The sequence below is a fragment of the Emys orbicularis genome, chromosome 8 (genome assembly GCF_028017835.1).
Source record: "Emys orbicularis isolate rEmyOrb1 chromosome 8, rEmyOrb1.hap1, whole genome shotgun sequence".
NCBI lineage: Eukaryota > Metazoa > Chordata > Testudines > Emydidae > Emys > Emys orbicularis.
In genome coordinates this window covers 68,592,326-68,605,638 of record NC_088690.1, presented here as the reverse complement: position 1 = coordinate 68,605,638, position 13,313 = coordinate 68,592,326, and the positions used below count along the sequence as shown (strand labels likewise).

The following is a 13,313-nucleotide window of genomic DNA, read 5'->3' as shown; positions in this document are numbered from 1 at the left end:
GGGTAAAAAAATGTGTCGAGGGTGCTTTTGGGTACCTGTCGTCATCCGTCCGTCACTCCCGCCCTCCCTCCCTCCCTGAAAGCGCCGGCGGGAAATCAGTTCGCGCACTTTTCTGATCAGTGACAGCGCGGACGCCACAGCAGTGCGAGCATGGATCCCGCTGCGACCATCGCTGCAGTTGTGGCCGTTCTCAACGCCTCGCAGCTTATCATACACCTTTCCCTGAGGCAGATGCAGAGAAATCAGGAGAGGAGGCTACGGCACCGCCGTGAGGGCCTGAAGTTGGAGAGTAGCACAGAGCTGTCAGAAACCACGAGACCCAGCGCCCAGGACATCACGGTGGCAATGGGTCTTGTGGATATTGTGGAACGGCGATTCTGGGCCCTGGAAACAAACACGGACTGGTGGGACCGCATAGTGCTGCAGGTCTGGGATGAATCCCAGTGGCTGCGAAACTTTCGCATGCGGAAGGGGACTTTCCTCGAACTTTGTGAGTTGCTGTCCCCTGCCCTGAAGCGCAAGGACACCCGGATGCGAGCAGCCCTGACTGTCCAGAAGCGAGTGGCCATAGCCCTCTGGAAGCTTGCAACGCCGGACAGCTACCGGTCAGTCGCGAACCACTTCGGTGTGGGCAAATCTACCGTGGGGGTTGTTGTCATGCAAGTAGCCAAGGCAATCGTCAAGGTACTGCTCTCAAAGGTAGTGACCCTGGGAAATGTGGAGGTCATCATAGATGGCTTCGCCACGATGGGATTCCCAAACTGCGGTGGGGCTATAGATGGGACTCACATCCCTATCCTGGGACCGGACCACCAGGCCAGCCAGTACATAAACAGAAAGGGCTACTTTTCAATGGTGCTGCAAGCACTGGTGGACGACAGGGGACGTTTTACAAACATCAACGTCGGATGGCCGGGCAAGGTTCATGACTCTCGCGTGTTCAGGAACTCTGGTCTGTTTAGACGGCTGCAGGAAGGTATTTACTTCCGGACCACAAAATAAGTCTTGGGGATGTGGAGACGCCTACAGTGATCCTCGGGGACCCAGCCTACCCGCTAATGCCCTGGCTCATGAAGCCCTATACTGGCGCCCTGGACTCAGAAAAAGAACTCTTCAACTACCGGCTGAGCAAGTGCAGAATGGTGGTGGAGTGTGCTTTTGGCCGTCTCAAGGGGAGATGGAAAAGCTTACTGACTCGCTGTGATCTCAGCGAAACCAATATCCCCAATGTTATTGCAGCTTGCTGTGTGCTCCACAATCTGTGTGAGAGCAAGGGGGAGACCTTTATGGCGGGCTGGGAGGTTGAGGCAAATAGCCTGGCTGCTGATTACGCCCAGCCAGACAGCCGGGCGATTAGAAGATCCCAGCGGGACGCGCTGTGCATCCGGAAGGCTTTGAAAGCTAGGTTCCAGACAGAGCAGGGTAACCAGTGACTGTTAAGTTTGTGGACACAGAAGCTGAACCTGCCCCCGTTTCTTTACCCAGTTAATGTTGACTATCCTTCCAAGTTACATACCCCCTTCAGCACCTTTCCAAAAAACAAAATCTGTTCTGTTTTGTTAATGAACACCGTTGTCTTTATTACTGTTTTCGCGGGAATGTTTTAAACCAGGGACGCAGACTGTGGCGGGGGGCGGGTTTAGTGTTCTGATGCAAATGATGCTTCTAAACTCCAGGAATGACAGGCTCCGCAGTGGTGGACTGGTTGTTTCTGCGGAGCCTGCCAGCACTCCTGGGCGGGACTGCGTGTATGTGTCGGCTATGTGACTTTCTGGCAGGGGGAGGAGGGTTACAGATCCCCTGCTGCGTGGCTCTGTGATCCAGGATAAGGACCGCGGCATAAGATCTCTAACTGCCCTCCCCCACCACAAAGTCACAGATTCCCCCCCCCCAGAACATGAAAACCACCTCCCAGAGTGACCAGGGCAACTGGTGACTGCACTGTGTATGTGTCCTGATGCTGTGCCTGCCCCCGCCTCTGTACCCTGCTAAAGGTGACTGTCCTGTCCAAGTACCAAGCACCTTCCCCCCCTTCAGACAGAGTCTCCTCCAAAAGAAAATCGTGGAAACAGTAATTAACAGAAACGAATATTTTATTATGAACCACACATGAAACGGGGGGGGGGAGGGAACTTGGACGGGGGCTTGTGTGAGGTGGGTAGGAAAGGAGTTTTCAAATTTTGGGGAATGAGAGCCTTCTAGTGCTAGAGCAGTCTGCAGGGGTTGACTGAAAGTTTTAACGGCCCTTGCCGCCCCTCCTTCTTTGGACTTTGGGTGAGGGGGGTGTGGGACTTGGTGGCGGGGGAGGGCGGTTAGAGATAGACTGCAGCGGGGCTCTGTCCTCCTGCCTCCGGTCTTGCAGAACATCCACAAGGCGCCGGAGCGTGTCCGTTTGCTCCCTCATTAGTCCAAGCAGCGTTTGAGTCGCCTGCTGGTCTTCCTGACGCCACCTCTCCTCCCGTTCCATGATTGCTCGGTGCATTTGGGACAAGTTCTCCCTCCACTGTGTCTGCTGGGCTGCTTGGGCTCTGGAGCAGTCCATTAGTTCTGAGAACATGTCCTCACGCGTCTTCTTCCTCCTCCGCCTAATCTGCGCTAGCCTCTGGGAGTGTGATGCCAGGCTGGATTGGGAGACAGTCGCAGATGTGTCTGTGGGAATGGGAAAAAGGGAGTGAATTCCTGAGACAGATAAATGAAGTTGTGAACAAAGAACATAGTCCTTCTCTGTGAACCAGACCATGCACTGCACCTCTCACATGCGCACTCAGGACAAGGTCGAATTTTCGGCCCTCGCCTTCAGTGCCTGGGGTCTTGCATTTGCGATCTGAGAAGCGTGGCAGGACACCTGAACTTGTGTAGCAGGCAAACATGGTAAGCCGTAGACTTGTGGCTGCTTAAAACTTTAATAGAAGCACTGGGCTCCTTTCGCATTGAAAGCAATGCCAGTCTCTGCTGGCAGCAATCAGGGAAGCATGAGCTCTGCCCCTGACCCACCCCCTCGCGGCTGTCCCAGGGAAAGATCCCTGTATGCTGCCCCTCTCCCGCCTCCACCGCGTGGCTGTAAAGCAGTCCCAATACTAACATTCCCCTCCCTAATTCAAAGCAGGGCATCATGAGCGACATCACCCTGATGAGGATCTCGGAGAGCGACAGGGAACGGATGCTTAGGGAGAGCATGCAGAAACCAGGGCCGTATGCCGCCATGCTCTGCCGTGCAATGATCCCAGAGTACTTGATAGAGTCCTGGCGTGGAAACGTGTCGTACCATGGTGGACCTAATAAGATCGCCCTGCCAAGGAACCTGATGCACAGGCTTGAACATTACCTACAGGAGAGCTACGTAGAGATCTCCCATGAGGATTTCGTGTCAATTCCCGGACATATAGACCGGATTTTGGTGTAGCTGTACTGGAAGGAACTACAGAGTGGAGCGTCTTGGGCAGCAAAATCATGAAAATCCGGACATTGTTAGATTTTTTTTACATAGTTGGGACTAAATAGTTAAGCGCCTAAGGCAAAGAAATCATGAAAAACCAATTGTTGATATTATAAAGATTCCAGTTCTGTTACAAATAAAAGTTTATATGTTTAAATGACTTAATGAAAACCCCATTGTTAATATTATAAATATTCCAGTTCCGTTAAAAATAAATATTTAGATGTTTAAAGCACTTACTGCTTGATCCTTCCCCTGATTCTGTGTCCGGGGTAACGGATGGGGACGGTTGGTAGGGGATCTCGGTAAGGGTGATGAAGAGCTCCTGGCTGTCGGGGAAATCAGCGTTGCAAGCGCTGTCGACTGCCTCGTCCTCCTCATCTCCTTCCTCATCTTCCCCGTCCGCTAACATTTCCGACGAGGAACCGGCCGCGGACAATATCCCATCCTCAGAGTCCACGGTCAGTGGTGGGGTAGTGGTGGCGGCCGCACCTAGGATGGAATGCAGTGCCTCGTAGAAACGGGATGTGTGGGGCTGGGATCCAGAGCGTCGGTTTGCCTCTTTGGTTTTTTGGTAGCCTTGTCTCAGCTCCTTGATTTTCACGCGGCACTGCGTTGCATCCCGGCTGTATCCTCTCTCTGCCATGGCTTTCGAGATCTTCGCATTCCTTCTTTTGGAGCGCAGCTCGGAAAGCACGGACTCATCGCCCCACACAGCGATGAGATCCAAGACTTCCCGATCAGTCCATGCTGGGGCCCTCTTTCTATTCTGGGATTGCACGGCCATCTCTGCTGCAGAGCTCTGCATCGTTGCCAGTGCTGCTGAGCTCGCCACGATGTCCAAACAGGAAATGAGATTCAAACTGCCCAGACAGGAAAAGGAATTCAAATTTTCCCGGGGCTTTTCCTGTGTGGCTGGTCAGAGCATCCGAGCTCGGACTGCTGTCCAGAGCGTCAACAGAGTGGTGCACTGTGGGATAGCTCCTGGAGCTATTAGCGTCGATTTCCATCCACACCTAGCCTAATTCGATATGGCCATTTCGAATTTAGCGCTACTCCTCTCGTTGGGGAGGAGTACGGAAGTCGAATTTAAGAGAGCTCTATGTCGAACTAAATAGCTTCGTGGTGTGGACGGGTGCAGGGTTAATTCGATGTAACGGCGCTAAATTCGACATAAAAGCCTAGTGTAGACCAGGCCTAAGCAAACCTCCGCTACCCAGCTGAAGATCACTTCTGTTTTGCCCATGACCTCCCCCAGAAGTTTAGCCTGTATGTCTCACTTACTACCGGGTACACAGTCCCGGGTCTGACTCCACCTCTCCCAGGAGCAGGCACCATGTGCGGGGGCCAGATTCCAGATCTCTAGGACACTGTTTTTCCTTTTTCAGTGCCATGTTTGAAATTGAAAGTGTAGTTTTCAGGGATAGGGGGGAAAAGGTAAGGAGGTTGAAAGGGACAGGCAGGTATTACACCACCTATTATGAATTTATGGGAGGGCAATTGTCTCCTATTCTCCCCACTCTCTTCAGCCCTTTCTTTTCATTGCTCTCTCCACGCTCCACACCCACACGTTTTCTAAAACTCTCCATTTCTCTCCATCTTCTATGTCTACTAAGTTTGTTAGCACTAAAACAGGTCCTTACTGTGGTAACAGAACACCTTCATGAAACATCTCTTATTGTGTGAAGTTTCTTCCCAAAATGCCTGCTCAGTTTTAAAAATAGCCAACATCACTCAGCCCAGAATTCTGACAGTTCAAAGGGAAAGTTACCAGGGTTCTAATCCCAGATTTGCACCTGAACTGCTGCATGACTGTGGGCACGTCAGTTCACCTCTGTCTCAGTTTACCCATCTCTATAATGGGGATAAATATACTTCTTTCCTTTGAAAAGTGTCTCAAGATCTGTAGGATGAAGAGCACTAAACAACTAAGTATTATCAAATAATGAAACTAACTAGGCTTTCTAAACTTGCGCTTTCAATTGGCATTTTCTCAGCTACCTGCTGCTGGTGATCATTTTCTGAATTCAATGGGCCTTGTTTAACACCCTGTCCATTTGGCAGCCTTAGGTGAGACTCGCCATGTTTCTAGTTTAACATTCTGAAAAGAAAATTGAATATTCAGCAAGTAAGTCACTTTTTAAAAAAAATCTTAAACATGAATATCAGATTCAATTTAATTTTCTGACTATTAAACAAGTATTAAAGGAGGTTAGAAATGTATTTATAAGGAAGCTTGATCAAGGAACAGATTCCAGTTTACAATTTGCAAGACCTGTTTTGTTTTTTTAAACAAATTAACAGCTGTTGCCATAATATTTTCAATCAATAGATTTTTCCTGTCTCTCATACTTATGTAACATTTAAGTCTGCTCAAAGGACATCACCCCCTCTTACAGATGTTTGTAATACTACTATCATACAAAATTCACTTTTACTTCTCCATATAAATAAAATTTAAGAAAAACTTGCTAATAATCTCTGAAACGAAGCTCCCAGACTGTCAGGTCAAATTCCAACAAGATTGCTGACACCAGGGGGCAGCTCAGAGATGTCAATTGTAACTAAAATTAAACACACATAAATGTGTTAATATAAGATTACGGCTGCACAGTTTAAATTCACAAAAATACCAGAACGTAAGGACCAAGGCCTAAATCTTAAGGAGATACTAGTGGTTTGGGATGCCCCAATTTTTAGGTGTTCAGTTGGAGACATCTTTAACAGGCCCGACATCCAGAGGGTGGGTGCTTGACATTTCCTGAAAGTCAATCTGGATAACCAAAAATTGAGTCACTATCAAAAATGTAGGCCTAGGGTTCCAATATAATGTTAATTCAGACAACTTAAATAGCTTCTATATCCTATGATGTATATATTCTACAGCATCAATAATATAATAAGAGGTGCATTTAAATCAGAAAAATAAGAATATAAAATTTTCAGTTTGCACAATGACAAACTGTCTTTGCATCCATCAGGCTAGAAAGGGAGAGTATGTGCACTAACATCATAGAAGAGATGAGGCTCCAATGACCTCTGCTAAAACTTCAGCAGATGTCCACTGAGTTTGTTCACAAGTAATTTTCCAATTGTCTAAAATCTTTGTTCTCTCTTTCCCAGGCTTACTAGAGCACATGCTCCTCGTTAAGGAGAATGGATAAAGATTTTGAAGGAGTCTCACTACCACTGAAAGTCTAATCCTAGCTTCAAGTCTGACGCTTTAGCAGTTATGCTGTTGCATTAAAAATAGATTGGTTAGAAAAAAAATAAATTTATGAATGGATCCAAAAAAAAGGGGGGGGGGGAGAATGGGGGTATTCCCCCCCACACACACTTTCCTATAACTCAAGAATAGATTTGATTGAGTCTTCCAGAAATTAACTTTGAAGAGATACCAACCAAAATTTCAGCCTCAGTAGATAGTTCTAGAAAATGACCTTGCAAAAATAGGGCAAACTGTTTTGCAGTCTCAACTATAATAGTTGCTAACAGTAACTTCTATTACATATTTCAGTTTATTCCTGTCAACAGGTGAACCCTAATCTTTGAACTTTCAGACTGCTGGGCTGACAAAATAAGTATGGTTTTCTTTATAGGAGGAGGAATGGTTTAGTGTTGTCACAAATATATATTTAAACAATGGGCTTTGCCTGCTAGAGCAACAAAAAATTTTACAGCAAAATGAAAATTGCAGAACCAGACAATTTTATTGACCTTAATGTTTTTTAGTGGCCCTGACAACACCCAGTGAACTTCAGAAATGAGAAAAGAAGAAAACCTCATAATTGGGCTACTTGCAGAAAGCCACCAATACTAAACTGTGGCAAAATAACCCGGTGAAGCTTTGCAATTCACAAAATGGATTCATACCTCCCGTTCCAGATATGATTTAAGGGATTCTGTCTCATTTAACAGAGTAACGCTGCATTTGCCTCTAAAAAAAGAAAGAAATTACATTTTATGAAAAAAATATATTAAACTTATGATATATACAATGGCATTACTAACTTTTGCATAAAGTTTATTCTTTACACAGGAAGAATACTGGACCAATATTGTACTGTTTCTTCTTGACTAAACAGTTCTAGAAGAATTAAGTCATTACCTTATGTGCGTGGCAGGTAAAGATTCCAGCTGTCGTGAGAGAAACAGTTCTCGATGCCTTAGCTGATGCTTCTGTTTCTCTGGTAAATCAACCATTTCTGGGTTTTCCATCTCTTCTTCCATTTCCCCTAGTTACACAAGGGGGAAAAAAAAGCTTAATATCACATATTGCAAACGGTACCTCTTAGCCAATCGGAATGTATTGCCACAAGACCACGATTAAACCATAAATAACCACAATACATGGTACCTAAGCCATTTTCCTCTTTGTCTCTTACTGCTGCAGCCAAGAGCTGCAGCCATTGAAGTAGGCAGCTCACACCAACCACAGCATTAAGTAGAGTCACAGAACAAGTGTGGAGATGCCAACTAAATGTCTAGGGCCAGCCTTGCCAGCTACTGTAATGGCACTACTAATATCCAACAGCAGGCAGTGCTACCCCATTTCAATGGCTCTGACCCATAAAATATGGTCATGACCCATTTTACTTTTTGATCCATAATTCTTTGGTACCACAGATATACTGTCCCAAATTCACATCTACATGCTAAACTACATCCACGCTGATACGTAACTTATCTGCAAAACAACTGGATCCAGGCAATGTCCCAGTGGGAAATGGTTGCTAGAGGGCATTGTCATTAGTGACATCATCTTTCACTTATGTTAGATACAGCATTTGGAGTCAAACTACTCTAGGAAAGGGCACAGCATCCAATCATGAGAGGCTGCAGAAGAGGAAATTTTTCCCTCTACGGAATTCAGATCAGCTTCTGCATTCGTCATGGGAGAATTTTTGGATTGTAGCAGACTGAGCTGTTAAATCTTGTATATAACAAAAACTCTTTACACTGCTACTCTCAAAAAAAAGTTGAGCAATATTATGCCTGCAGCTTACTCCAACAGTTGTTACCAAGAAATATTCCTTCATCCCTCCCTACTCTTAGAATTTACATGCACAAATCTGACTGCTGTATAGAAACATTGCACACTCAAAAATTTTAGTAATTTATAATCCTCAAAATTATCCCAAACCAAGGCAAATATAAAGGGAATATCTTAATTTTGTAAAATGTTAAGTTGCACACTTGGTTTTAAACTGGCCATTCTGCTAAAGAGACTAGCAAAAATCACATGCCTCTCAGATTCTATACAGTTTATTTCACTTTATTTTACCATTCTGAAACAAGAGCTGGTGTTTTATATACCCATCGAGTAAGCTTCTCTAATGAGAAAGGAAAATGCAATAGTAGCATAATTAAACCAGGAGTGTAATAGTTATTACACTACATAAGCTGTTAAACATACAGCAGTGGGCATTTATACCAGAGGTGGGCAAACTACAGCCCGCGGGCCACATCCAGCCCGCAGGATTGTCCTGCCCGGCCCTTGAGCTCCCGGCCGGGGAGTCTAGCCCTGGCCCCTTCCCCGCAGCTACGCCACCGCACGGGCAGTGCTCTGGGCAGCTGGGTTGCGCGCTCCTGCCAAGCAGTGCGGCAACGTGTCTGCCTCCGGCCAGACAGCGCGGCTGCCAGACATGCTGCTCTGAGCAGCATGGTAAGGGGGGGTCGGGGGGTTGGATAAGCGGCGGGTGGTCCCGGGGGGCAGTCAAGGGACAGGGAGCAGCTGGATGGGGCGGAGGTTCTGGGGGGCGGTCAGGGGATGGGGAACATTGGGGGGGGTGAATAAGCATGGGAGTCTCAGGGGGCAGGAGCGTGGATAGGGGACGGAGAACAGGGGGGGTTGGATAGGCATGGGGTCCCGGGTGGTGGTTAGGGGCGGGGGGGGGTCCTGGGAGGGGGCGATTAGGGGACAAGGACCGAGGGGGATTGAATGGGTCATGGATTCTGAGAGGGGCAGTCGGGGGGAGAGGAAGTGGGAGGGGTCGAATAGGGGGGAGGGGCCAGGCTGTTTGGGGAGGCACAGCCTTCACTACCCGACCCTCCATACAGTTTTGCAACCCCAATGTGGCCCTCGGGCCAAAAAGTTTGCCCACCCCTGATTTACACTGTAATACTTTCCTAGGAAATGGAACACAGGATTTACATTTGTGTCACAGTTGTATGGTTTCACAATTTATTCACTTAAGTAAACTCTGTTTTAATAGAAAATTCATACAATGGCTGGTGACCCACATTATCAATACACCAGCAGTAATCCATAAACACATCAGCAAGTCATAGGCCAAACTGTTTGAAAACTAGTGAACAGAAAGCATTAAAAGAAAACATGGAAAACCCCCATCATGCTTACATTTGAGTGTGTGTCTAGAGAACAAGAAATCTGAGCTATTGAAAACACTCCAATTCTAATTTTCCAAAGCAATATATCCTCATACTAAAAGGCATCTTTTAAAGAGTTTGGAGACAGACGTGCTATGCTGAAGAGCTCAAAATAATTCTCAATGCCTCGAGTACAGTGGTTTTCGAACTGGGTCACGGAATGGAAGAGCGGCAGCGGCTCTGGTCAGCACTGTCAACCGGGCCGTTAAAAGTCCCGTCGGCGGTGCCGCCCAGCTAAGGCAGGCTAATCCCTACCTGTTCCGACACCGCGCTGTGCTCCGGAAGTGGCCAGCAACAGGTCTGGCTCCTAGCCGGGGGTGGGGAGGGGCGCCCCCACGGGGCTCCGTGTGCTGCCCCTGCCCCAAGCACCATCTCCACACTTCCATTGTCAAGGAACCAGCCAATAGGAATTGGTAGGGGGTGGGGGTGGGGAGAGTGCCTGCGGGCGAGAGCCACGCAGAGTCATTTGCACACCTCTGCCTAGGAGCCGGACCTGCTGCTGGCCGCTTCTAGGGAGCAGCGTGGTCCATGGTGCCAGGAAAAGCGGGAAGCCTGCCTCTGCACCCTGGCTGCGCCGCTGACCGGGAGCCACCAGAGGTAAGCTCGCGCCCCAATCCCCTGCCCCAGCCCTGAGCCCCCCTAAACCTGGAGCCCCCTCCTGCACCCCAAACCCCTTATCCCCGGCCCCACCCCTGAGCCTGCACCCCCAGCCTAGAGCCCTGACCCCCTCCAACACCCCACCCCCTCTCACACCCTGAACACCTCATTCCCGACCCCACCCCACAGCCTTCACCCCCACACCCGAACCCTCTGCCCCAGCCCTGAGCCCCTCCCACACCCCAAGCCCCTTGTCCCCAGCTCCGTTGGGTCACAGGCATCAACAATTTTCTTCAACTGCGTCACCAGAAAAAAAGTTTGAAAACCACTGCTCTGGTGTATTTGAAAACTTCACGCCTTTTTAAAAAAATGTGTATTGATCACTATTTGTCAATCAAATCTACAACACGCAAAAATGAAGCCTAGCAAAACAAATTTAATCTCAAACTGCAATTTTCTTCATCTTCAACCAAGAACTTAATCCAAGTAGTGTTTTATTTGTTTGGCTCATTTTTGTAATGTAACATGAAGGCTGTGAAGCACACATTTCCTTTTGCGCTCGCCCTGCTGTGCACAGCCTTTCAAAATAAAAAGGCACAATACAGTACATTTGAAAGAAAGACTTCATATAAGGTAACAATGAAGAAAAGCCCAACACAAAATTGCTAAAGCTTTTGAGCATAGAAGTGGGTAGGAACTCTCTGAATAAAATAAAGCTGTATGCAAATATATTTGCCCCTCTTGCTGAGACCCCTTTAATATCGAAAAGCATGAACCTGATGAATTTAGACATAATAAAAGTGTAGAGAACGTAGGATGAATTCAGTACTAGTATAAGCAAACGGTCAACACAAAACCCTCAGCACCACACTGAAGTTGTGCAGGGTTGGCCATGGGTTCAGTGACCACACAAAGGTACCTTTGCACACCCTGCACATGCAGAAAGACTCAGCAACTGCACTGGGGGCTGTCCCTGGCCACAGATTGGGAAGCAAATTTCACCTTTGAAGCCTAGGTGTGCTTCACCCTCACAGCTCAGTTACTCAGATGTTACATAAATGCCGTGGATTACCACCCTATAGAATGACTAAATGAGGAAAAGGCACTATTATAGCCTTTTAAAGAACAAATCTTCTCAGACAAATTTGACTGCTTTTATGGTAGTTACAGAATAAGTGACTATGGAACACAGTAGATGCAATATACTTGGATTTTAACAAGCATTCGATACATGGTCACACAGGATTGGAACACTCAGACTGAAAACTAAAAACAAACACTTTACACAAACAGGAACATGCAATATAGCAAGTGTAGGGAGGTGCCCAAAGGGGTTCTGCAGGGATCTGTATTAGGTCCAGTTTTATTTAACATCTGTATTAACGATTTGGGAAAAGGATCATTACTAGCGCATTAAAAAAGTTTGTGGTTACTATGTTGGAAGGAAACTTGAACACTAGTGAAGACAAAGAAATAATAAGGTGAGATACAAACAGATTGTCACTTCTTCTATCCAAGTTCTTAATCAATTTGGAAGAGTGAAAGCTAATACATGTAGGGGAAATTAATTAGAAAATGCAGATCTACAATTCGAAACGCAACAATTATAATTATGAGAGACCTAGAGGCAGTGGGTGGCAAATGAAACATCATCATATGTACAGTGCCACTGTAATAGTAACTATAAAGAAGAGAGAGACAGGCTTGCAATGCGATATGGATCAATGCATGGTGGAGTATATATAAAAATCAGAGAGGGAGGAAGGGCTAAACACCTTTATATTCTAGGTGTCACATTACTATAAAATATTAGCAACTGGAAAAAAGCTCAGAAAAAATACAAAAGCAAGCACAAGATGGACTCGAAGATTAAAAGAGCTAACATACATCTTGGCTAAGCAATAAGAAAAAGGGAGGCGGGACTACAATATTTGGAGAAAAGGAATTTAGCATAATATTCTTAGTTTAAGTAAGAACGATAGGATGAGAAAATAATGAAATAAGAGAAAAAATGTAGGCTGGATATCTGGAAAACGCTATTTAAATCAGTGCTATTAACCTACGAAATCATCTAACAAGTTCTGGAAGCCCCATCACCTGTGACTTTCATAACCAGACTGGACAAAAACATTAGAAGACACACTGAAAGAATGCTGTATTTGCATAGATAATCCAATAGGTCTTTTCCATGTCTAATAAGCCTATAAAAAAATCACATGGGACCCTAAGTGGTGTGTAAGCAGGTGGTTATTTTGTTTTTTAATCTCTACTGAGATCATCAACACAGTTATACTACATAGGATTTTTTTTTTTTTTTTTTTTAAAGGCATAGTTCTACTGGGGGACTTCAACACTCATGTGAGGAACGATGGAGATACCGGGAGGGGAGTGATTGGGAGGAACGGCCTCCCTGGTGTGGACCTGAGAGGTGAGTTGTTATTGGACTTCTGTTCTAGTCGTAGATCAGGGGTCGGCAACCTTTCAGAAGTGGTGTGCCGAGTCTTCATTTATTCATTCTAATTTAAGGTTTCGTGTGCCAGTAATACATTTTAACGTTTTTAGAAGGTCTCTTTCTATAAGTCTATAATATATAACTAAACTATTGTTGTATGTAAAGTAAATAAGGTTTTAAAAATGTTTAAGACGCTTCATTTAAAATTAAATTAAAATGCAGAGCCCCCCGGACCAGTGGCCAGGACCCAGGCAGTGAGAGTGCCACTGCAAATCAACTTGCGTGCCGCCTTCAGCACGCGTGCCATAGGTTGCCTACCCCGTCGTAGATTCTCCATAACGAATACCATGTTTGAACATAAGGTTGCTCACAAAAGTACTTGGTACCAGAGGACTTTGGGCTGAAGACTGATAATCGACTTCATAGTCATCTCATTGG

At 46.2% G+C, this 13,313-nt stretch overlaps 1 protein-coding gene across 1 annotated transcript in view; it reads right to left on the bottom strand.

Moving 5' to 3' along the window:
• The window catches only part of MTA1 (metastasis associated 1), a 160,401-nt gene that overhangs the window by 84,395 nt on the left and 62,693 nt on the right, over positions 1-13,313 (bottom strand). Inside the window, exons 4-5 of the mRNA XM_065409048.1 lie at positions 7,545-7,671; positions 7,310-7,373 (exon numbers count right to left, since the gene is read on the bottom strand). Coding sequence (XP_065265120.1) covers positions 7,310-7,373; positions 7,545-7,671 — 191 coding nt within the window. The remainder of the gene's footprint in view (positions 1-7,309; positions 7,374-7,544; positions 7,672-13,313) is intronic.